Source organism: Phalangium opilio, unplaced genomic scaffold (genome assembly GCF_054372755.1).
Source record: "Phalangium opilio isolate 3A_F unplaced genomic scaffold, DU_Popi_V2 ptg000217l_1, whole genome shotgun sequence".
Lineage (NCBI taxonomy): Eukaryota > Metazoa > Arthropoda > Arachnida > Opiliones > Phalangiidae > Phalangium > Phalangium opilio.
Window position 1 is genome coordinate 12,099,066 of NW_028324218.1, and position 25,580 is coordinate 12,124,645.

The 25,580-nt window shown below is 36.7% G+C and overlaps 1 protein-coding gene across 1 annotated transcript; it reads right to left on the bottom strand.

Moving 5' to 3' along the window:
- Nucleotides 1-20,117: 20,117 nt before the first annotated feature.
- Nucleotides 20,118-25,580, bottom strand: LOC149616337 (uncharacterized). The gene is made up of 3 exons (XM_089856522.1): nucleotides 25,029-25,580; nucleotides 22,928-23,386; nucleotides 20,118-20,289 (listed from the first exon to the last, which is right to left on the bottom strand). Exons 1-3 carry the CDS (start codon nucleotides 25,171-25,173, stop codon nucleotides 20,141-20,143), a joined length of 753 nt encoding a protein of 250 aa, XP_089712648.1. The 5' UTR covers nucleotides 25,174-25,580; the 3' UTR covers nucleotides 20,118-20,140.

Here is a 25,580-nt window from a genome sequence, read left to right on the forward strand (position 1 = left end):
CTTACGGTTACAGATTTTCTTTACTAAACATGTTACAACCACATATGTGACTCAAGAACATGTGACTAAAAATCGTGAGTTTTCACGACCTTTTGCAATTTTTAATAGAAAAAAAATTGGAAACCAAAAATATTATCTCTCCGAGGAGGACTATCTACCATCTTATTTACCTGAAAGAGGAAATATTGCTCTTTATTTATTGATAGCAATTGCACGCCTAAAATTTAAAACGATAAATTATTCAAGCGTTAATGAAATTCCTATTCACAACTCGGTTAGCGTGTAATCAATTTCTTAATTATACTTCAAAAGTATTCTTAGTATGACAGCATGATTGCTAACGTTTGTCCATTAGTAAATCTGAGTAGTCTCTAGAATTTGCATATCTATCTAGATACGACATAGTAAGCTATGGAAAATGCACAACAGAATGGAAGCAATTGCCCGATTAAACCTATAACTATGGCGTTCAAGTTGCGTTCATGATTCTCGTTTCTATTAAAGGACTCATTTATTCAAATGTGTATTTAGCTCTCTGCACACTCTGAACCGTTAAGTCCATTTCAGAGAATGTTGGGATCTGCGTTTAGGCTATAAAGGGTGTATTCTTTGGGTCAGACTGGGTGAAAAGTGTCAGAGAATGTTGGGATCTGCGTTTAGGCTATAAAGGGTGTATTCATTGGGTCAGACTGGGTGAAAAGTGTCAACGTTCAGTTTCGGAGGTACGGCCCCCAAACAAGGAAATTGGCACACATGTGGAGTAACAATTCAGAGTGCTTATCTTGTTTAGACAATTTCAATAGTTTCCAATCTAAGAACGTTCTCAAGCCTTATGTGGAAGAAGTGTACTTTTAAAGGTACATACCGAGAGGTAAAAAAATCTTCCTTATTCTATCTAATTAAAGCAAGATTTCGACTATATGTCGTATTACGGTATGCATAGCAATTATTTATTCTGTTTATTACAAACCCTTCAAACACCTTTTGTTAACTTCATTTAATTTTTTTGGAAGTAAAAATTACACAATAGGTAACAAAAAACCAACAATTAATATTTCTGCGAGACTAATTTTATCCGTTTAATACACAGAGACCAAGAATTTCACTGTATTCTTTAGTTTTAATTCTTGCTTTTAACAATTAAAACCGCATTACACGTATGGGTCACCCTTTTGGAATGTGGAACAAGGTATTTTAGGGTCAACGAACGAACGGTACCAAGGTGGTGAAGTAACTACTTCTAGTGGGTGTTGCAGACATTTAGCTCGTGTTAGTTACCTAAGAGCTACTTATAAATTTAAAAACTTGAAGTATTTAAAACCTTAAAGTCTAATTAGTACCGGTTCTTTATTTAGTTTTATGAAGTAAACGTGCGTAATAAATTAAAACGAATCTTAATTTCATTTTTTTTTCACTTTTTTAACTACTGTCTTCCTCAGGTTAATTTATTAAGCACAAAGTTCGTTTTGCCAACTTACATATCTTTAGGTCAATTTTTAAGGTTTCTAATTTTTTCCAAACATTCAAATTAAGACAAGTGCAGCTGTCTAACCAGCTATATTATCATTTTTACACTTTATATGTTTGATCCTAACCTATTGGGGTTTTTACACTTTTTATCACTTATTGGTCCTCCAATCCGAATGTAACATTTTTTAATGTCTTTGATTATTTACGAATAATGTTCAATCTTGGATTTTTTAGAGCTAATGAATTTTGCATAGTAATTCACATTAGTGTAATTTCTATTTCAAAGCTTACATAATTTTCAAAAATATAATAGTTTGTTATGTAAGGATAATCTTTATAAACGGCCAGCACCAAGGTTGATGAGATCTTCATTATTGACGACAACGACCTGGTGAAACGGATAAGGTCATATATCTCAACGACGAGGTCCAAGGGTGATACTGATAAGGTCATCCTTATCAACGACGACGTCCAAGGGTGATACTGATAAGGTCATCCTTATCAACAACGACGTCCAAGGGTGATACTGATAAGGACATCCTTCTCAACGACGAGGTCCAAAAGTGATACTGATAAGGTCATCCTTCTCAATGACCAGGTCCCAGGGCGATATTGATAAGGTCATCCTTATCAACGACCGGCCAATAGTGATACTGATAAGGTCATCCTAATCAACGGCCAGGGCCAATGGTGATACTGATAAGGTCATCCTTATCAACGACCAGGGCCAATGGTGATACTGATAAGGTCATCCTTATCAACGACCAGGGCCAATGGTGATACTGATAAGGTCATCCTTATCAACGACCAGGGCCAATGGTGATACTGATAAGGTCATCCTTATTAACGACCAGGGCCAATGGTCATACTGATAAGGTCATCCTTATCAACGACCAGGGCCAATGGTCATACTGATAAGGTCATCCTTATCAACGACCAGGGCCAATGGTCATACTGATAAGGTCATCCTTATCAACGACCAGGGCCAATGGTCATACTGATAAGGTCATCCTTATCAACGACCAGGGCCAATGGTCATACTGATAAGGTCATCCTTATCAACGACCAGGGCCAATGGTCATACTGATAAGGTCATCCTTATCAACGACCAGGGCCAATGGTCATACTGATAAGGTCATCCTTATCAACGACCAGGGCCAATGGTCATACTGATAAGGTCATCCTTATCAACGACCAGGGCCAATGGTCATACTGATAAGGACATCCTTATCAACGACCAGGGCCAATGGTCATACTGATAAGGTCATCCTTATCAACGACCAGGGCCAATGGTCATACTGATAAGGTCATCCTTATCAACGACCAGGGCCAATGGTGATACTGATAAGGTCATCCTTATCAACGACCAGGGCCAATGGTGATACTGATAAGGTCATCCTTATCAACGACCACGGCCAAGGGTGATTAGTTCATCCTTATCAACGACCAGAGGCGATCGTGATAACATGTTTCTTATCAACGACCAGGACCATTTTGATGTTATCGCCCATTGCTTCTCGTCCATGTTCGAACCTAAACAGTTTTTCAAGACAGGGTGTATTAATTTTTGTGGTTTACAGATGATGGGTTCAACAAGAGTACTTTTAATGATCAAAGGGGCTAAATATTATACAACTTAGATGTTTTTCAAGATTTAGTATAGGTGTGTCATTTATAGGGTGTTATTAGAAAACTGGCATAGTTCTACTAAATTTTCTGAAACCTTTCAAAATCGTTCGACCTGAAATTATTTTTATTCACTTTTCGGTATCAACAGAGAATGTGGACATATCAAACTTCTAATTGTTTGACACTTTGCCGTCCAGACCATTGTTTTCTAGTCATGATTTGAGTGTTTTATTAATGACTCCTTAGTTTAACTACCATTATCTTTCAGTTTCTTAATTAAATTAACTTGAAAACAGTGGCATATTTTTGGTTGTTTTGAATTGGATCAAATGACTGACTTTATATGCAGTTTCACACTGCATGCGAGACCTGCCCTCGCTATAAGGGGAGTAGTTTTATATGTAAGAACTGCCCGTCCTGTGTTGGGATTACGTTTTGCATGTGAGAACTACCCTCTTTGCTAGAGGGGTAGTTCTCAAGGCGGAAACTGTCCGTGAATACTGCTTCATCTATGTAACGCTTTTTCTACTACCAAAGGCCTATGGCTGCCAAGTGTTTGAATTCCTACTACTACTATTTAAAGTTTAAGGTCTAGGGTATTAAAATGCAGTGGCGTCGCTAGGCCTTTTTAGGGGGCCTATAGCCCCCCCCCCAAATTCAAAACTTCCCCCCCCCCCAAAATATCCGTAAACCCTACCAAAAAATTACTCTTAGCACCCTAAAATCTGTAGCAATGTGTAAAAAATTATAATGATAGATTCTGCAGAGATGAATTTCAATATCAAACAGTACAATTTTGAAGAAAAGAACAGATGGAGACATGTAAAATGTTTCATGTTCTTTCGAAAGGAGTCCCAAGCTAACCAAAACTAAAAATAAACTTAAGACGAGTGAAAATCCTTCATAATCGGTTCCATTTTTATCAAAAAAAGGTTGTATATCTTTAAAATACGAATAATTTCACCTTGACACAAAATTACGTAGTTTTAAAGGTCTACACATTTTCCAATGAACACGTTATGCGTTTTTTTACTAAATTCTTATTATAACTAGTCTGCCCAGATTTGCCCCCCCCCAAATTTCAAACCCTGGCGACGCTACTGTTAAAATGACTAAACTTCATATTTGCCATACTTCGAATCTTGTTTGTTGAAACAATTAAAATATTACGACGTTCTATTAGCCGGTACTATTAATTAGCATGGAATTATATCTGCCCTTAAAACTAACAATTAAATATTTATCCCCGACAGTAACGATTCCAATTAATGATCTCCCAAAATAGTTGGTAAAGATAAAAATACTGAATATCATGCAGCATGCCAGTACGTGACAATTTGGTCTCGCCGATTTGGTCTTGGGGCAAATGGGTCCCGGGCCAAATTGGTCTAGAGACAAATTGGTCTCAGGACAATTGGGTCTAGAGACAAATTGGTCTCAGGACAATTGGGTCTAGAGACAAATTGGTCTTGGGGCAAATGGGTCTCGGGACATTTTGGTCTCGAGACAAATTGGTCCAGGTACAATTGGGTCTCGGCACAAATTGGTCTCTGGACACGAAAGTCTCTTTTTTTAAAAAAATATCACCCCTTCAGCATTTTTTTTAACCAGCCAAATTTAACCGAACCAAACCCAATATAACCAAACCTAACCAACCTAACCTAACCCAACTCAGCCTTGTTTGGAGGTAAGAAGATTATTTATATGAGCATTAAAAGCCCGCCTCTTAGCACGAACAATTTATTAGCAAACATAGAAATATTTTGGAAAAGGTGGCAGCTAATTAATAGGAGAATATTTTGGAAAAGGTGGCAGCTAATTAATAGGAGAATATTTTGGAAAAGGTGGCAGCTAATTAATAGGAGAATATTTTGGAAAAGGTGGCAGCTAATTAATAGGAGAATATTTTGGAAAAGGTTGCAGCTAATTAATAGGAGGATATTTTGGAAAAGGTGGCATCTAATTAATAGGAGAATATTTTGGAAAAGGTGGCAGCTAATTAATAGGAGAATATTTTGGAAAAGGTGGCAGCTAATTAATAGGAGAATATTTTGGAAAAAGTGGCAGCTAATTAATAGGAGAATATTTTGGAAAAAGTGGAAGCTAATTAATAGGAGAATATTTTGGAAAAGGTGTCAGCTAATTAATAGGAGGATATTTTGGAAAAGGTGGCATCTAATTAATAGGAGAATATTTTGGAAAAGGTGGCAGCTAATTAATAGGAGAATATTTTGGAAAAAGTGGCAGCTAATCAATAGGAGAATATTTTGGAAATGGTGGCAGCTAATTAAAAGGAGAATATTTTGGAAAAGGTTGCAGCTAATTAATAGGAGGATATTTTGGAAAAGGTGGCATCTAATTAATAGGAGAATATTTTGGAAAAGGTGGCAGCTAATTAATAGGAGAATATTTTGGAAAAAGTGGCAGCTAATTAATAGGAAAATATTTTGGAAAAAGTGGAAACTAATTAATAGGAGAATATTTTGGAAAAGGTGGCAGCTAATTAATAGGAGGATATTTTGGAAAAGGTGGCATCTAATTAATAGGAGAATATTTTGGAAAAGGTGGCAGCTAATTAATAGGAGAATATTTTGGAAAAAGTGGCAGCTAATCAATAGGAGAATATTTTGGAAATGGTGGCAGCTAATTAAAAGGAGAATATTTTGGAAAAGGTGGCAGCTAATTAATAGGAGAATATTTTGGAAAAAGTGGAAGCTAATTAATAGAATATTTTGGAAAAGGTGGCAGCTAATTAATAGGAGAATATTTTGGAAAAGGTGGCAGCTAATTAATAGGAGAATATTTTGGAAATGGTGGCAGCTTATTAATAGGAGAATATTTTGGAAATGGTGGCAGCTTATTAATAGGAGAATATTTTGGAAAAAGTGGCAGCTTATTAATAGGAGAATATTTTGGAAAAGGTGGCAGCTAATTAATAGGAGAATATTTTGGAAAAAGTGGCAGCTAATTAATAGGAGAATATTTTGGAAAAAGTGGCAGCTAATTAATAGGAGAATATTTTGGAAAAGGTGGCAGCTAATTAATAGGAGAATATTTTGGAAAAGGTGGCAACTAATTAATAGGAGAATATTTTGGAAAAGGTGGCAGCTAATTAATAGGAGAATATTTTGGAAAAAGTGGCAGCTAATTAATAGGAGAATATTTTGGAAAAAGTGGCAGCTAATTAATAGGAGAATACTTTGGAAAAGGTGGCAGCTAATTAATAGGAGAATATTTTGTAAAAGGTGGCAGGTAATTAATAGGAGAATTTTTTGGAAAAGGTGGCAGCTAATTAATAGGAGAATATTTTGGAAATTGTGGCAACTAATTAATAGGAGAATATTTTGGAAAAGGTGGCAGCTAATTAATAGGAGAATATTTTGGAAATTGTGGCAACGAATTATTGGGACCATTGTTTTGGAAAAGGTGGCAACTAATTAGGTAACCAAATAATTACGAGACCAAACCGTCCCGAGACCAAATAATCACGATACCAAATAGTCCCGAGACCAAAAATCATGAGACCAAATGGTCCCGAGACCAATTAGTTCCGCGACCAAATCAGCAAGACCAAAATGGCGTGACCAATTCAGCGAGACCATATTTTCCTATTCCGGCAGCATGCATATTTCGACAGATGCCAGCGGTCCTATACTACGAGGTTTTCCTCTCTACTAATTATTTCTACGCTTATCCTACTAATTGATAATAAGTTTAAATAGCGAAATTGTTGTACTCATCACTTAATTCTTCAGGCGGCGAGCGGCGATAGTTGAAGAAAGTCTATATTAGAGTCGAAGTTGTATAGATGGGCTTGCGCGGTGCAACGGTTTAGCTGGAACCATTGATGGGCTATTCCGGCAGCTATGTTTTACTCTCTTGGAAAAATCAGCGGCCAGCGCTAGGTCTTCTCAATTAAGTTAGTCCATAGGCTCGGTCCGGGTGGAAGGCATAAGTGGCATCCTCTGATTTCGCTCAGTCGAATTGAGTTTGTTCCAGAATCCCGTTAAAAGGTCGAGTTCGAATGAATCCAATAACAAGACTGTAGTTGCTTCCAGTGTTGCTGACTTATATAGGCGCGGGAGAGTTCAAGTGACGTGTCGTGATTCTTGGTTTGAAAAACCAATTACCGACAGTCCATCGATGGTATTGGTAATTTCTCTCTCGGTTAGCTGGTTTGAATTTGGTGCGAACGAACGCGCACAGTACCGTGGGGTTTACCACGGGTTTTTAGGTTGACCCTACCTAGCGAACTATTTCTATGGCATCGGTATTTTGTACTGGCATGCACAAAAATATATATCTTTTGAAACTGGGCTCTATAGCCAGTTGTCAATTTGCTAAGGTGACACCCAGAAGGGGCTTAACGTTCAGAATTGAATCTACACTTGATTGTCGAGTGGCGCCCAGAAGGGGCTTAAGACTTCGAGGTATGGCTTTTTGTGAATAGAAATAAAATAGGATGAGGAACTTTAAACTGCGGAGAAATGCGTTTGGCAACTCTTTAGGATAGTGGTGGTGGTTTTAAAGAATAACAAGATAGGTTCACGACCGCATTATCAAGAGTCTAAAATCCCTAAAAGTACGCCTAAAAGCTACTGGAATATTGAGAAGCGTGGTTTATAAACTAAAACTATTATCTAATGTAGGGGACCTAATAAAATTATCCGCTACAGGTAAAAATACTGTGGAATGGTGTATTTTTGAAAAGTTATTTGAACGAAACAGTACTGATTTATCGATATCTCCCTCATGAGTAGTCAAAATGTGCTATTCATAGCATTTTTACCATCATCGGTTTAGCTTTTCAATCTATGAAAAATACTACGATTTTCACTGCTATCCTATTAAAAAACGTTCCCACTATCGAAAAATACGCTGATTTACCCATAATCTCTAAAGGTTTTTCTCAGAAAATTCATACGGTATTTCTGAAATAAAATAACTCCAAAGGTATTTCTCAAAAAAATTGCAATGGTGTTTCTCAAAAAAAAAATTCAAAGTTATTTCGCAGGAAATTCCAAAGGTATTTCCAAAGTATTTTTCAAAGAAAAGACGCCAATATTCCGAATTTTCCAAAGAACGCCTTAAGGATTTCTAAAGAAATTTCCCATGGAATTTTCCGAGAAAAGAGCTCTGAAGAAAGATTTAGTTTTCGACTCAAAATCACCAAAAGACCATTCCCATTAATTTATGGCAGACTTATCAGAAACACCCTGAGTATAAGTAATTTTATATAATAGCTCCTCACACCGGTGTATTTTAGGGTGATATATAGTAGTGAACTCAAAAAGCACACGCGAATTTTATAAGCAAAGTCAAATTTACGATCGCCTTGTTAAACAAGTACTTACGTTTGAACGGACAAAGTTCCAGGTCTCGGTAGCAACATACATTTAATAAATTCTCCATTCTTTTAAGTTTTGCGGCGGAAAAGTATTTGAAACAATGTATTAAATTGCCTTTATATAGAGAATAAAATTATATCCGGCTCGTAAAAAACCGGAAAATCGCAAGGAACAGGAGTGTTTAAAAAAAAGAATCTCATTGGCTACAGTATATGGACGCCAAATCTGAAGACGTTGAAAGGTTAGGGCGTATCTATTCTTTCACATTTAACGAATTTGATTTGTTGGTTTCGAATCAACGATAACGTTAGGGCCGTTATACAAATAATCATAATATCTTCTACATCTTACTTAAGTTTTTTAGCCCCATCCTATATTTGATTTTGGTATTTTTTGTTTCTTTCCAAATATTTAACAAGATTTATGGACTTACATTTAATTTGGAGCTATTTCTTTCCATTAAGTACCAATTAAATTACTTTAAACTCAAGCTATTTACACATTAAAATGCAATTAAGCAACATAAGTAATTTTTCTCTTCAGTTTAGACTTGTTTGACTACCTTAAATAAATTCCGAAAAAGTTACGGCTCTAGAGCAGTGTTTCATGAGATTTGAAAGTAGTGCCGTGAAATTTCCAGATCAGCTTGTAAATTTCGAGCCTTAAAATTGAAAATTTGGTTTATAGACAAAGTTTACATTATATCAGGGATAGATTTAATTTTAGAAGTAGGAATGGAGAACAGAGTAATCTGGCCGCGTGTCAAAGTCCCGGACCCCCTTCCACGGGATGGAAGAAGAGGTGGGTCATAGCGACAGAGGTAAAAAGGAATTATGTATTTTTCGACGTCCCCGTCAACAACGTCATCAAAACGTAATTTAAGTGAGACAATAAGATGATTTAAACTTTTCCTTACGTGTTGGAGGGAGGGACTCTATACTGGGTTATGAGTCAGACTGAAGTAAATACTAACCGTTCTCTATTCCTACTTCTAAAATTAAATCAATCCCTGACTATATATATTCCTACTGAAAGATGCGTATGCCATATGGTAGTTTTAAGTTATGATTATCGGTTCACAAATAATCTTACCGTCTCTAAGAGTTTAGTCCTGTGACTTTGATTAATACTGACTATAAAATCATTATAAAAAAACCGTTTTTACAAACGGAAAAAACCTGATATATACTACATCGTTGATTTTGGGTCGCCACTCACTGTTCTTGTCACGGCTTCTAAGGGACAGATATTATTTTTTCTAACCGTTTCATATAACACCACCATTTATTAAAGAGGTAACATTGCGTCATGACAATTAATATCACATATCATGACAGCACCAACTATTAATGCGGTAATCTTAACACATTTTCTTTACTTTTTATTTCGGCTGACATTTTTTGAAGCTAAAAATAAATAATTTTTACCATAACAACGAAGTTATGGTAAAAATGTCAGCCGAAATAAAAAGTAAAGAAAATGTGTTAAGATTACCGCATTAATAGTTGGTGCTGTCATGATATGTGATATTAATTGTCATGACGTAATGTTACCGCTTTAATAAATGGTGGTGTTATATGAAACGGTTAGAATAAATAATATCTGTCCCTTAGAAGCCGTGACAAGAACAGTGAGTGGCGACCCAAAATCAACGATGTAGTATATATCAGGTTTTTTCCCTTTGTAAAAACGGTTTTTTTATAATATGTGTCCCTTCCTTGAAAGGCTTGGTCTTACTAATAATGAAATATGAAATGATTAATTTCGAACGGAATGGATATTTATGTGTCCCTTCCATGAAAGGCTTGGTCTTACTGATAATGAAACGAATCGGAGAACGACAGAGATACGTGCATTGTAACTCATAGAGAGTCCAAGTCTCAATAAACGAATCGAAGATACGTGCATTTTAACCTCAATGCCTTAGTACGTCGTTAAAAGATCCCCCACCATGATAAGAGATAGATAGAGCCTACCCTCGAGAAAAACCTACGCGACCTACGCGACTTACGCGACCTATACGCTCATGGCAGCACAAGGGTTGAAAACGAATTGTCGTTTATTCGCGTGAAGTCGTAGGGTTGCCATTTCTGCACCTCAAAAATACTTACGCTGAGGGGTCCTGTTTGCAACACAACGGTTAAAAATGAATTGGCGTTTATTCGCTTGAAGTCATAGGCCTGCCATTTCTGGCGTCAAAATTATCTACTCTCCCGTTCCAAAAATTTGCCCGTACAAAGGCAGGAAACTCGAACGACCCGTATATATCAGCCAGTCTGTCGACTGGCTTAAATATTTTCAACAAAGAGTGAAAACACCAGATATAACACAGATTAAGGAATAGTTACTTGAGATTTTCTTTACAAAATGGACTTTCGTCATTTAAAAATGACTTCCCACTGTACCGAAATCGTTTACAGTCGAACTCAAAATTCGAAGGTCCCATTGAACCGAAACCTTGTCCCTGGGCGCTATACGAAAATTGCGTCCGCGAGCACTTAACGACAATGAACGTCGCTTAAATGCACCCGATTCATAAAAAAAAACATATTTCACCAGGGGCGCAATGATAGAACCATTTGATAGAGCTCGGAATTTTCAATCCATTATCCCCAAATTGGTGGATAACAGATTATTTATAAACAAAGTTGTGGATTATAATACGATTTAACATGTAAGTTCTGTGGATAATTTTCGAGTATGGATAAAGAAAAAATAACGAGGATAATGCAGAGCTCTACCATTAGATTATAAAAATTTACGGGTAATGTAAAATAAGCCTAACTTCGAAATATTTCAATTGATATTATGCTTAAATGCAAAAACGGATTTATGTACTAATTTGCTACGTTCAACGTTCTTCCTACATAAATCCGTTTTTGTTAAATGGTAATTAACACAAACAAGTTGGGAAACCAAATTAAACCTCTCCTAGTCGAGACGATATTATGAGGTTTTACTTAAATAAATAAATAAATATAATTGATTTTAATTATTTTAACCGTCATTAAATTACCTTAATTCTAGTTAAATCGTTTTATGGAACTTTATTCCTAAAATCATTTTAAACATTTTGTTGACATTTGTATTCAAGCGTATGCCTCTTTAACAAATTTTGGAAATTTAGGGTATATTAGGCGATTGATTCACGATAAATTATAAGAAAACCCGCAAATTGCGTGAACCTTTGGTGGAAGCCCTGCCATTGGGAGGCTAGATGTTTCTCGTAATTCTTGCCGGTCGCCGCGTACTTCTTAATCCTAAGAAGCCAAAAATTGCTTTCTGCGAACGCTTTTGCTTCGATTTGCCAACTGCGAACGCGGTGACAAACACACACACAGACACGTCCAGTGTAATACCTCTCCGTGACGTCATCGTCACTCGGAAAGGTAAAAAATATATATATTTATTTATCAGAAGTTTATGACTTCTTATCCTGGGAAGTATTGGACTCTAACCATATCCGGAACCATCTCTGTTAGCCAACTTCTTATTAGGTCCGATCACCGCGCCACCTACGGCGTTTCCCTCATTTTGAGCTGGCAGGCTGATTTGCGCGCCAGCAGCGGGCAAGTAACGAAACTTTAAGGTGTGTCCTGTGGTTTGAGGTAACGAATCAGAAACGGTGACAAGAACAGCTGTTAATAGAGTTTGCTAGAAATTCCGGTCAAACTAGTGTGGGGTCCTATAGGCCCACGAATTGTACTGGATTTTCATAAAGTTCTAGCCGGCTTTTCAACGATTGGTGCTGAAGAAGTTTTGAACACGCCCCACAGTTTGAGAGCCACAGCCTCTCGGCGTGGGGTTTCTTTCAGTAGATTAGATATTTTTCCTAGTGGGGAGGAAACTTTCGACCCTCTTTTACGATTGCCATAGGCGATTTTGACTAGCAGGGATGGATACTATATAAAGCCTTAGTGTCCAATACTTCCCAGGATAAGAAGTCATTAACTTCTGCTAATACTGTTGGTGAAAGAAACTGTTGGTCTTGTATTTAATTTTACTCAAAATCTTCCAGTTTAGTAAAGCTTTATCAATAAAAGATAGGGCCGAATATATTTAACCCGTAAAAGAGGTCATTACGGATTTTTAGAACAAATAGTGGAAAAATTATTGGCACGTATATGTCTCGACGCCTAAATGTCGCGGAGCCTAAATGTCACGGCGCCAAAATGTCACGGCACTTTATTGTATTGGCGCCTAAATGTCACGGTGCCTAATTGTCTTGGCGGCTACATGGCGGCGCCTAAATAACCAACGCTTAAGTGGCGGCGCCTAAATGTCACGGACCGATTATAGCCTAACCAAACATAGAATATTCTAGCCTAGCCTCATCATACCAAACTTAACATAGAATATTCTAGCCTAACCAGACATAGAATATTCCAGCCTAGCTTCATCATACCTAACCTATAACCTAGAATATTCTAGCCTAGCTTAATCGTACCAAACCTAACCTAACCTCTATTATTTTAGCTTAGCCTTACCATACCCAACCTTACAACCTTACCTACAATATTCAAGCCTAGCCTAACCAAACCTAGCCTTGAATAATCTACATTACCCAACCCAACCTTGATTAACCTACATAACCCAACTAAACCAAGATTAACCTACATAACCCAACCCTACCTAGATTAGCCTACATAACCCAACTAAACCAAGATTAACCTACATGACCCAAGTAAACCTAGGTTAACCTATCCTAACCTTACCTAACATAACCCAACTCAGATACAGAACAAATTTCCTTTCAGACATTAATATTTAGCTTATTTCCGTTCCTGATCTCTCATATAAACATTAATTATTCGCCACGGGAAGAACATCACGCAAGAGTTGTCACAATCAGGTGAAAAACATTAGCATTCGTATGATAGCATTGGGATTACTGCATAAACCCCATAGATTCGAAATCAAACCTGCTACGTTAGGATCAATGGTGTGTATGTATGGCGCTGTCAACTGTGGGCCGTGGCACCACCACCCCTCTTTACATTGTAACGATGCCCCAGGCTTTGTATGGACATTCTTGGACAAAGTTTAGATTATTATCATAAAAATCTGATTAATTTGAAATTCGCCATTCCGCTAATTTCGAAAATAGTTTGGAGCATTTCTGTTGAATGTGATTTCATTCCAATGTCAAATTGCTTCACAGGGAGGATACCATTTTGATCGAAGTGTGAATGTTCGAAAAACAATATTAAAAATGTTCGGTAGAAGAATGAGATGATGGCACCAGAGGTCAATGCTATGTCCTCATATTCTTAGCAACGTAAACTATTAAGGGTTAAGGGCTTGTCCATCTTGTTAGCTGCCACTAATCTTATTAAATGTATTAAATTGTAACAGTTCCTCGTAACTTCCTTTTCCTTTGATTTTTTTCCAACCGATATCACAAAAAATAATACTTTGTTTCTCTAAACGGATATCACCAAAATAATTCCTAATCGTGTATTTGCCAAGTGTCGAGATCTATATAATACCTTCCTGCTCTAGCTGTTATCGAACTTCTCTGGTTTAACACGCAGAAAAACTATTTTTAAAACAAGTTGGGAAAACCAAAATATTACCTCTCCGAGTCAAGAGGTCTACTACTACAAACTTATTTACCCAGATATGGAGTTATTTCACTTTTTTGAAGTAAAAATTTACGAAATATTGAAGTAGTATTCCAAACATAGCAAACAGTAAAGTAGACGACATTTTACATCCAATAAGGATAAATCTTGGACACATGGAAATCAGTCAATGGGGAAAAGAACAGGAAATGAAGTCTACGCTTCAGCTGTTTACCCTATATTCTGGTAGCTACATTCACAACTGGTTTTCAGTGTAAACACAATCGTCTCGTCTCACCTCAACAATATTCTTAGTTTGCCAACACGAATGTTAACGTTAAATAACACCAAAGCTAAATTATACCCAGACGCACTAATAGTCATAGCGCACCGTAAAGAGAATAAAAAGTCTGTAGCTACTCGTTTACCACTAGCCCTTTTACTAATCTAATTGCCACCATGATCTTTTCTTCTATTATAAAATCTTTACCTGATTATTTAAGAGTGTATTTAACTTTCGGCTCACTCTGAACCGTTAATGTCTCTTCATTTCAGACACGAAAATCAAAGCCAAAAGTTTACTTCACTTCAGGCCTCAATAATTTACACTTTGTTTCACTAAGCCTATTGCGGATAATACTTGTTTTACCCGCCGGAGTCTAGGTCTTAGGTTTCTTCATGAAGTCACTAAACCAAGGATTATTCTATATACAGATGTCGTATAGCTTAAGTAATATATAAACAGCCATTTCAAATAACAATATTAAAAAAAATCTTTGGAATATCAAAATGAAACAGAGCTTTAAAGCTACAAAACTACTAAATGCATCATAATTACGAAAAATACTTCCACATATTCACTTTATATTATGTAAAAAGGGAATATTAAGGTTCTGTATGATTTCTTAACACATCAACACAAGGCTAACTGCTAACGCGACGCACTAGTGTAACAACGGACGGACACACACAGACAAAAAAATAAGCTGCTTTTTAACTCTTTCCGTATTAATTTTGAGATGAGAAACAAGATTATCTTAAATATTAAAATAAATATAATTAATATTAAATATTTTCTTCGTCAGTTGTTTGCCTTATTGAACGTTACATCGTTTTGATATAGAACAATTAAACATTCTAGAGAGACTTGACTAATATTGGCGTTTGAAATGAAGCATACGCCGGTTGCTTCGACTTACTCAAATAGGTAGTATATAAGGGATTCGAATCGCGGCTGTAGATAAGAACATCGCAATTGCGTGAACCTTGGAGGAAGACCCCTCCATTGGAAGGCTAGACGTTTCTCGTAACCCTAGCCGATCGCCGCGTATGTCTTAACCTTAAGGATGTTGGTGGTGTTAGAAGCCAGGTGTACAGACTGGTGTCCATGTGGGATGGACAAAAACAAAGACCAGAAGATGGTTGTGTTAGAAACCAGGTGTACAGACTGGTGTCCATGTGGGATGGACAAAAACAAAGACCAGAAGATAGTGGTGTTAGAAGCCAGGTGTACAGACTGGTGTCCATGTGGAATGGGCGAAAGACTAGAAGATGGTGGTGTTTAGAAGCTAGAAAGTTCAGACTGGTGTCCATGTGGGGTGGACAAATGAACAGTTGTTAGACAGACAATGGAGTTATAGCCTGTAAGTGGAATACAATTTCCGGGACTGTAAATGCGGTCTGGAAATTGAATACACGTTTGCTCCGATCTGCAAACTGCGAACGCGGTCACGTGGGTATAACAACGGACAGACAGACAGACAGACAGACAGACAGACAGACAGACAGACAGACAGACACGTCGAATTTAGAACCTCTCCGTGACATACGTCACTCGGAGAGGTAACAAATATGCCACCGCAGATAAGAAGAGGGGTCGAAAAAGAAAACTCATTCAAAAACCCTGTTTTTTTTCATATTCATTAATGTAATAAGAAAATCAAGAAAAGAGTTAAATTATTATATTAAAAGCGAAGAGCACTGTTAGTTATTGGCAATTAGCAAAGCGATCCCGCCGTTACGGTCGTTGTCTGTGATATTTTAAAAAGTGGAAGCTGTCCTTTTTCTGTAGACACTAAATAATCTTTGGGCCTCCCAAAAGGAAATGTCTGCGTAAGAATTGAAGCTTTTTACAAGTTTCAAATTCAATAAAACAATGCTTTCTTAGCTACGGGTCTTGAAGATTCTTAACAGGCTTAATACCAACAGAACCAAACCACGTCAAAAACCTTAACAAAGTTTGACTGATATCAACCATGCTGTTTGACCAATTTCGTTAAAGAATTGGGACTGTGCATAAAGAAAAAACCGTTTCAAGCAAAGAAACAAAAAAACCAACAAACCGCTTTGTGAAATACAAAATGTTTCTGAAGGTCTGTCAGCAATTACGGGTAGTGTTCTTTGGACGATTTCAAGTCGAAAATGTTTGTGACATTTTGCAGTCCGATCCACCGTTTTCGAGTCATGTTCATGGCGTTTTAAGGATCTGCAAACCAGGATTACAATTCTATTTATACACTTAACTCTTAATTGTCTTTAGGTCACCCGTATAAAATATCCGCATGATGTGGTTTTTTTTTTGGAATCGAAGTTTTTTACAAGTTTTAAAATCAAATAAAACAATGCTTAATTAAGAGTTATTCATACGGCTAAAATATTACGGGTTTCATGTATACCCAACTTTAGGGAGTTCAACCAAACCATTTCTAAAACTTTCCCCTGGTGTTGTTTATACTAACCATTTAGTTTTGTCAAATACGAATGTAGGACATAATCCCCCCTGGACACAATCCCCCGGATATAATCCCCCCATTAGAGAAGAAAAGGACATAATCCCCTCAGGTAGGAGACAAAATCCCCCGGACAATTTCCCCCCGAATGGATGCCGAAGATAAAATACCCCCAGCCCCAGGACAAATTCCCCCCAATCCCCCCAATGAATGTAAAAAAAATGTTTTGGAAAAGGCGTACCTTTGTTGGTCGCTATAATTTCCATGGTTTAATGATCAAGTGCTAAAATATGCATTGTCTTTTATAGAAATCTTAAAAAATATTAAGCCTATAATTATAGGACAGTCTCTAAAGAGAGGGAAATCTCAATACTTTAAAAGTAATGTTACTTCGGAAGAAAAAAAATGTAAAAAATAATATTTTGGAAAAGGCGTTGTTACAACATTTCCAAAATATTACTAACCGAACAAAACCCAACTCAACCTAACCTAACCTAACCAAACCTAGCCTAACTGAACCCGAATAAAATCAAAAAATTGTCAAACTGAATGTCAATATTGAATGTCAGTGACACAACCAATTAACAATTCGAAAGCAAAAATTGTTTCGTATTTCCTTACCTTAGAAATGAATGAAACTGAACGAAATAATTAGATACAATTCAATTTATATTTTGCTAATACTCAAGTACCTTCGGGGAATCGAACCCACCATTCTTCTCTCCGCTGTTCAACGCCTCATCCACTACGCCACCAGATCGCTGAGGCTTCCAGTGTTTTAGATAATATTGATATTGTATTTTTTATTGTCGGGGGATTATGACCGGGTAATTTTGTCTAGAGCGTAGGGGGTTTTGTCTTGAGAGAGGGGGGATTTTGTACATTTTTAAAAATGGGGGGATTATGACCGGGGGTCTTTTGTCTTGGGGGTATTTAGTCCGTATACCGTCAAGAATAGTAATGAACTGTGACCGTGCATTAAAAACAAATTCACGAACCAATTCTCTGTACACTTATAGCGCATTACATTTAATCATTTTCGCACTCTCAAGGGAATTGCTTTTAAGATTACGAGTAATGCGTTTGATCCTTTATTACAGTCTACAGTTAAGTAACTTAACTAACCCCTCGATTCTTGTATCCCCATCATCTCAGCTGCATTCCAACTTTTGGCATTGTTTCTTGGCTAAACGGAGGATACCCCAATGGCCCCTGTCTGTTGGTTTCTCTGTTTGTAATAAACGAATTTGTCTATAGGGAGATAACAACTGGCTACGGGGAAGAGATAGCCTGACGTCACGCAGCTCCACTACTGGTTGGCATTTTTGCGTGTAGAATACTGTTTCCAACCGCAGGGGGAATGAAACTCCAGTAAGAGATAGAAGGGTATGACCATGAATTTATTCATTAACATGAATACATATGTGTATCATTAGCCTTTCTATCATGTTATTCAGGGATGGGAGGGACCTTTCTATTACAAACGCGTTTAAGGTCATCGCGGTAGCCAATCAAAATCGAGACACCTGGAAGTTCGAACAGCAGCCAAGCCAACCAGTTTAACAAAATTGTGTGAGGGGTACAATTTTCGGTTAGGTTTACCAAACTGCGTCAATTGAATATTGAACATTATCGCCGATACGTGAATAAATATCTCAACACGATGTGCGAAGGTGATATTGATATTTCAAAGAAATTATATTAAGTGCGTGCAATGTTTTTCCTAATCTAAAACTGAAAACTGTTGGTAAAGTGCTAAGCCTTGGCCATAAAGAAAATGAAACTGTTGAAAATTAACTATCAACACCTGAAATCTAGGAGGATGGAACTCGTTCCGGGAGGGGAAAATAGCTTGCCAATAGTACAGAAGTCTTACACCCATGCGTGGCAGTGTGAAAAAGTGGGCATACGCTTTAACTGCTGCCTAGTGGACGAAAATCAAATCATATTTCTTGAGTCCCCTACTCCCCCCCCCCCGCCCCTTCTCTATGACTATGAGAAAAAATTTTTTTGAATTCTAACCGTCCGTCTGCTTCACTCTTCAGTAAGTTCAGTGTTTGGATGTCTTCTGTTCGTTTCATTTCGATTCATTAAGTTTTAATGATTAAGTAGTATTTAGTTTTAATGATAAGTAGTATTTAGTTTTAATGATAAGTAGTATTTAGTTTTAATGATAAGTAGCATTTAGTTTTAATGATAAGTAGCATTTAGTTTTAATGATAAGTAGCATTTAGTTTTAATGATAAGTAGCATTTAGTTTTAATGATAAGTAGTATTTAGTTTTAATGATAAGTAGTATTTAGTTTTAATGATTAAGTAGTATAAGTAGTATTTAGTTTTAATGATTAAGTAGTATAAGTAGTATTTAGTTTTAATGATTAAGTAGTATAAGTAGTATTTAGTTTTAATGATAAGTAGTATTTAGTTTTAATGATAAGTAGTATTTAGTTTTAATGATTAAGTAGTATAAGTAGTATTTAGTTTTAATGATAAAAAGTATTTAGTTTTAATGATAAGTAGTATTTAGTTTTAATGATAAGTAGTATTTAGTTTTAATGATTTAGTAGTATAATTATAAGTAGATTAATTATTTCTAGCAAACAATTACTCTCCGACCCCGACTGGGCCGACATTGCGAAAATTAAAGATCCGAAGGAAGTCCGAACTAGCAGAAAATGTTTATCCAAAAAAAAACAATCCTTGGAAATAACTAACAAAGCGCTCGATAGGTGGTGCCACTATCTTATGCCCACCTTTTTACACTGCCAATCATGGCGCACCCACTCAGCTCTCTTTTCCCCTCCCGGAACGAGTTCCATCCTCCTAGCTGAAATGGTGAGAATTGATCATGCTGGTTTTTTTTCCTGCTGTTAGAGGTAAAATTAATGCGGTAGTTGATCAATTTACAAGCATAATTAGTCTTTCGCATGACAAGAGCTTTAGCTTTAAAAACAAACCGCCGGAAATTCTCTGACGTCATGCAAACTAAGCCCCTCCCATCCCTGAATATGTAGTTTAACTAGTCAATGCAGATATATATTCATGTTAAATGAATAAATTCATGGTATGACGTTTCTGGGTCAGAACTGTTAGCTCCCTATAGTGAGAACAGTGATTCTAAGCAGAATGACGCTTCGTCGTATTCTACTCCAAGTCATATATGCCTGATATCTTGCCTTAAAAACATTTCTCTATAAACGTCAGAAATTTGCTTACAGTTTTTGGTGCAGATTTAAGATCTGGAATTTTTTTATCTGAGCCAACCTTAGCCAGTTAGCCTACAAACTATAGTTCACCTCGACGAAGAGATTTCCTTTTTTCCTTGAAAATGTATTGGAATTGTTTATTTAATTTAATTATTCACAACCTTAAAAATATGAGGTATTGCAATATTTTCTCTTTATTTATTAAAATCTGGTTTTTCCTCAGAAAGGTTCCGCCGTAATTGGCAGTCGTTTAACAATGTACCCGATGTTCCAGAAGTGAGTGTAGAATTAGGCGTAGGTTGATTTGAAGCTGCATCTTGAAGGGTTCTTACCGCTTCTCGGGCTGGGAAATAGAAAAAAAGTAAACATTCATTAACCAAAATACAATTAAGTCACCCGGCTTTGCCTGTCAGTTCGTCGCAACATTTTTTTTTTAACAGGTAAATTATAGTTTTTAAAAAATACGGTAATTTCACATCTCTAGGTAGAACCACTTCAGTGTAGCTTATTAGCAACGAGTGTAGTCAATTTCAACATTAAAGTAAGCAAATTCATTAACTACGCCTGTAAATTTCTTTCCACCATCACTGGTGGGTAGAGAGGAGTGAGGCAAGACTGGACCTAAACTGGACATTAGCATAGGTTCCGCATAGAGCGCGGCATTTTCTATCCATTATCCACAATTCGGTGGATAACCGATAATTTATAAAAAAGTTATGTCAGGGATAGATAGACTTTTTAAGACGGAATGGGTAACAGGGTTATTTGGGGCGGAGGGGTATGAAAGAAGAGGCGGGTCTTATTTTCGTTATGGCGTTATATGTATATCCGGGTCAAATAAACGTCGTCTGCCCCTTCGTCTGCAAAGTTGGAATGGGCTAGGATTGTAATTTTTGAAATAACATTTTTTAAAAATGGAAGTTACACAAGACATAGGGCTTGCAACTGAAAAAAAAAACGGGGAAGACCCAAGAAAATTAAAGTGAGTTAGAATTGAGTAAAAGTCTTCATAGATATTACAGCACGAACAGGTTTTAACCAAACACTAAGCTCACAAAACTCCTGACCATTCACTAAGCCTTGGTTAACTTCATCAAATTCGTTTACAAAATCATGAGGATAGTAGAAATGATTGGCTTAAGAAAGAAGTAGCGAACACTTTTCACCCTTACTCCAAATCCAAAACACCGGCACCAAATTCACTAACTACCTTCTTAATTGCTATTAAAAACAATTACCGAATAATTACCGGACCCTCGCATTTAGACGGCTCCATTTTGAACCCCTGTGAAGATGCTTATCTGTACAACCAAAGCCCACTCGATCCGCGCTCTATAACTATAGCGCGAGCAGCTTGCGTCGTGACGCGCGTGATCGAGTGGGCTATGGTACAACGCATTAGGGGTCGTAGTCATGGCGACAGAGGTAAACAAGAATTACGTATTTTTGGCCCTCCCCGTCAGCAACGTCACCAATACGTAGTTTTAGTGAGCCAATAAGATAATTTAATTTTTTGGTTACGTGTTGAAGGAAGGGGCTATATACTCGTCTATGAGTCGCACTGAAGTAAAGGCCAAACATTGTTTATTCCGTCTTAAAAAAGTCTATCTATCCCATCATGAGTGAATCATATACTAGCTCCCTATAAGTTACTCAGTCGCACTGGCCTAATGTATCCAGCATTTTCTTCCGAATAGTCGAGGCGATAGGAGGGGAGGCGGGTGAAAGTGATAGTAGACGGCGCCCTCTCTTAGGGCTTCGAAATTAATATATCGGTAACTTGAAAGTGACGATAGTTCCAAATCGGATTAACGGTTTTGGTTTCTTTGCGTCACATTCATTCTTTTGCTTATTTAAAAATAATTTGGGTTTCTCAACAGGCTTCGTTAAAAATGAGTTGGATCTTTAAGTTTTTCTGTTGGTTCTTTAGACGCATTATTAAAAAGTTTAGTAAGGTTTTCGAGAAGACTAGGCCTATTAAGTTGTTGCTTAGCTCTAATTTTTTGATAAAGTTTGGTTCTCTCACCATAAATAGTTCCTGTCTCTGAACGTTGCATACGGAATAAAAATTCTTATTCCGCTCTGAGTTTCTTTCAATTGGGCTTTGTAAAAAATATCCAAAATTCTGCCATTTTAATGCGAAAAATTAAACTTCCTATTGCGCCAACCTTAACCCATTAAAATAATTCCAAAGATAAAATACGTCTGTGAACCGACCGCAAACATTCACAGCATTTCTAAAACGTCGTCTGCTTATACAAACTACCTTTCAGTTCAAAGTTTCATTGGTTGATCTCCTTTTCCGGTTTTTTACCGGAAATACGTAAGCGCCGGGAGAAGTGTTATTTTTCTCACTGTAGGTCGCATATAGGTAACATTTTTTGGCGGGAAGAAAACGCTGGATACATTAGGCCAGTGTGGCTGAGTAACTTATAGGGAGCTAGTATATAATTCACTCATGATCCCATGTTATCAAAAACGGATTTATGGGATAAGAACGTCGGATCATAGCTTTAGCCTCTAGTACCATCCTCGCATACTTTATTGAGAAACTTCGTCTGCTTATATTTTGACTCCACCCACAAATTCGATCTCTAGAAGTAGCTATATACAGAATTTGTGGGTGGAGTCAAAATATAAGCAGACGAAGTTTCTCAATAAAGTATGCGAGGATGGGGAGTGAATTCGCTAACTCCGACGTTCTTATCCCATAAATCCGTTTTTGATGTTATGTATATAATACGATTTAACATGCAAATTATATGGATAGTTTTTTGAGCACGGATGAAAATAAAATGACGTGGATAATGAATAGATAATGCCGAACTCTAGTTCCGCACAGTATTATAAAAACTATATAGGTGATTTTCAATGATAGCAAATAACTTCGAAACACGTTAAAAATTTTAGCATTTTACATAGTGTACCAGAAAGTTCACTTATGATAATCTAGAGTCTATAGAGTCTGCGCAGTGACTTACCGGATATTAATTTTTGGAGGGATAAATCTGCATCTTTGTTACATACATGGAATAGTGCCATTGAAAGAGCCCTTTTTAGTTGGTCATTTGACAAATTCTTAGCTGCCAGCGCGTTCGAAAATTCCTCCATAGATTTTTGTACCTCTTTGCTATTATCACGTGCATTATTAACTTCATGAACCGACGTACTATCCGAATCATATTCATCGGCTTCTATGTCATCTAAATCATCATCTTCATCAGCTTCTTTATCATCCAAAATATCATCTTCATCTCCGATTGGTGTGATTAATTCATCGTCTTCATCTTCCACTGTAGCATCCACATCATGATCTTCATCTACCTGTGCAGTACTCGACTCTCCTTTTTCAATTGTTGGTACAGCGTTAAATGCATTTTTAATGCTTGGAGATAAAGTATCAACTTCAGCACATTTATGTTTTTCATCTTCCGTTGTTGCTGAAAGGTTACAAAACTTAATAAAATATATGTATATATATAGGCATATATGCCTAAAAGATATATTCTAAATTCCTTATGTTTAAAGAAATATCTATTTTAAAATTGGCAATTTAAAAAATCCTAGGCATTCAAACGATGGGCTGCAAATATTTTATTTTCGGTTTGTTTTAGAAATACTTTCGGTTTTAAAATATCAAAACGACTTTATTAGGCTCAATTTTGACATTTGCATGTATTCAATACTTATCAAGCCTTGGAATTTAAACGCTTCTGTTGCTTTAATATTTATTAAATAGCTGAGCCACTAGTTTTAAGTGAGATAAATTAGTGCCAACTAAACCAAATTTTCTACAATTTATCACGAAAAAGCCTTCCTAAACTGATCTCTAAGATGAGATTAATAAAAGTTTATACATTGATTACGTCATATTCAGGTGTATTGTGGTTCAGATTCCTAGAGGCTTATTGCGTATCTAATTCCATAACAAAATATTAAGGGATCAAGGGATCGGCTAAGGCGACTGTTTACATAAGCCAAACACCTTAAAGTGTTGCTGTGGTGGAAACTTATTTTGGTAGACAACATTTGAAATTATTAATTTACCTTCTTAATAACTTAAGAAAAAAGCCATTTTAGAACACGATGTTTTACTTTTTCATACTTTCCAGTGTATTTTGAAAGGCAAGCGTATTCTTAAAGTGAGGGTGAAGTGGAAAATCAAGTGATTTTTTTATCGATTCTTCTATTAATTATAAGACCAGCCTGCATAGTGAAACATTCAGGAAATACTTCCGAATGATTTTTAAATTCAAATTAGGTTCAGATTTAAAGGATAATTTTAAACAAGGACTGCCGACCAATCGCGTAACGCCCTGCCTTTTTGTTAACAAAATTTTCGTGGCACGTTCCGTGTTGAATGATATTTATCACGAGATTTGATAAAATTAGGCGCGCGACGTGACGATCGTGACGCGAGACATGGATCGTGCCACGAGAATTTTGTTAACATAAGGGCAGGGCGTTACGCGATTGGTCGGAAGTCCTTGTTTAAAATTATCCTTTAAATCTGAACCTAATTTGAATTTTAAAATCATTCGGAAGTATGGTCTTATAAAGTTATAATAGGGACTTGGCAGTACTACGTCATGCAACGTCAGGCTACCTTCCACTAGTGCTAAAAACATACCAGGAGGAGGGGCTTATGTAGCTTTCATTCTGTTAAAAAAACATACCATAATGGCGCTGGGGGCGGAGTTAAGCCCGAATTGCCAAGTCCCTATTGGTAGAAGAATCGATAAAAAAATCACTTGATTTTCTACTTCACCCTCCCCCCTGGCCTGATATGTTTTTGCCTCAGTAGGCCTAAATATACGCGGTGCCGTGAAGCCGAGGTTTAAGAGAGGACTCGTGATTCGATGTGAATTATCAAAATATGGTAAAACATAAAATATTTTAATTTTTGATTTAGGCATTTTTAAAACGAGAAATCGCATCTGTTAGAAGTTGCTCAAAAACGGGTTACAGAAACCAGACAGAGAAGACAAGCAAGTTAAAGCGTGACAATGATCTGACCAAAATTATCTTCTCGATCAGACCTTGAAAGTTGAATGAAGAAAATGAGCCTAGAGCGATACTTACATCCCTTTTCTTTCCAAGATGAATCTACATTTTGCGAACTCGCGCGCGTATACTTCAGTTTTTCATTGTTTTCGGTAGATGGCGAGCCCTTTCTAATTTTATTTTCAGTTGTGAAAAGAGGCTTTTGAGAAAGTTCGTCACTCATTTTCCACTTATCGCTAATGGTTTTCTATAATTTTAGATTTGAGAGAATATGGCCTCGGACATAGTTTTAACTGAAGTACTTCTCATAAAATCCGTAGAAACTCTGATACATTGTAGCAAAATCTAGTCTAGGCTCTTCAATTGAGAGAGAAAATTTTGGCGCCACTAGTGGCGCTAGCTGACGGTGGTATTATAGATAACCGGAATTATCTGTAAAAGCGCGGGAATACTCGATCGAAGTGTCTAGTAGAGAGGGAATGGAATAGTTGAATATTCATACCAAATTAATTAAGGGCCGCTACTCGCTACAATTTGGGTTGCCTTATATTGCTTATATTAATTTCAGAAAATTGTTGTTTGTATGTTTATTCTTTACGCACAGTCTCAAGTCGTTACCGAATTTGATCA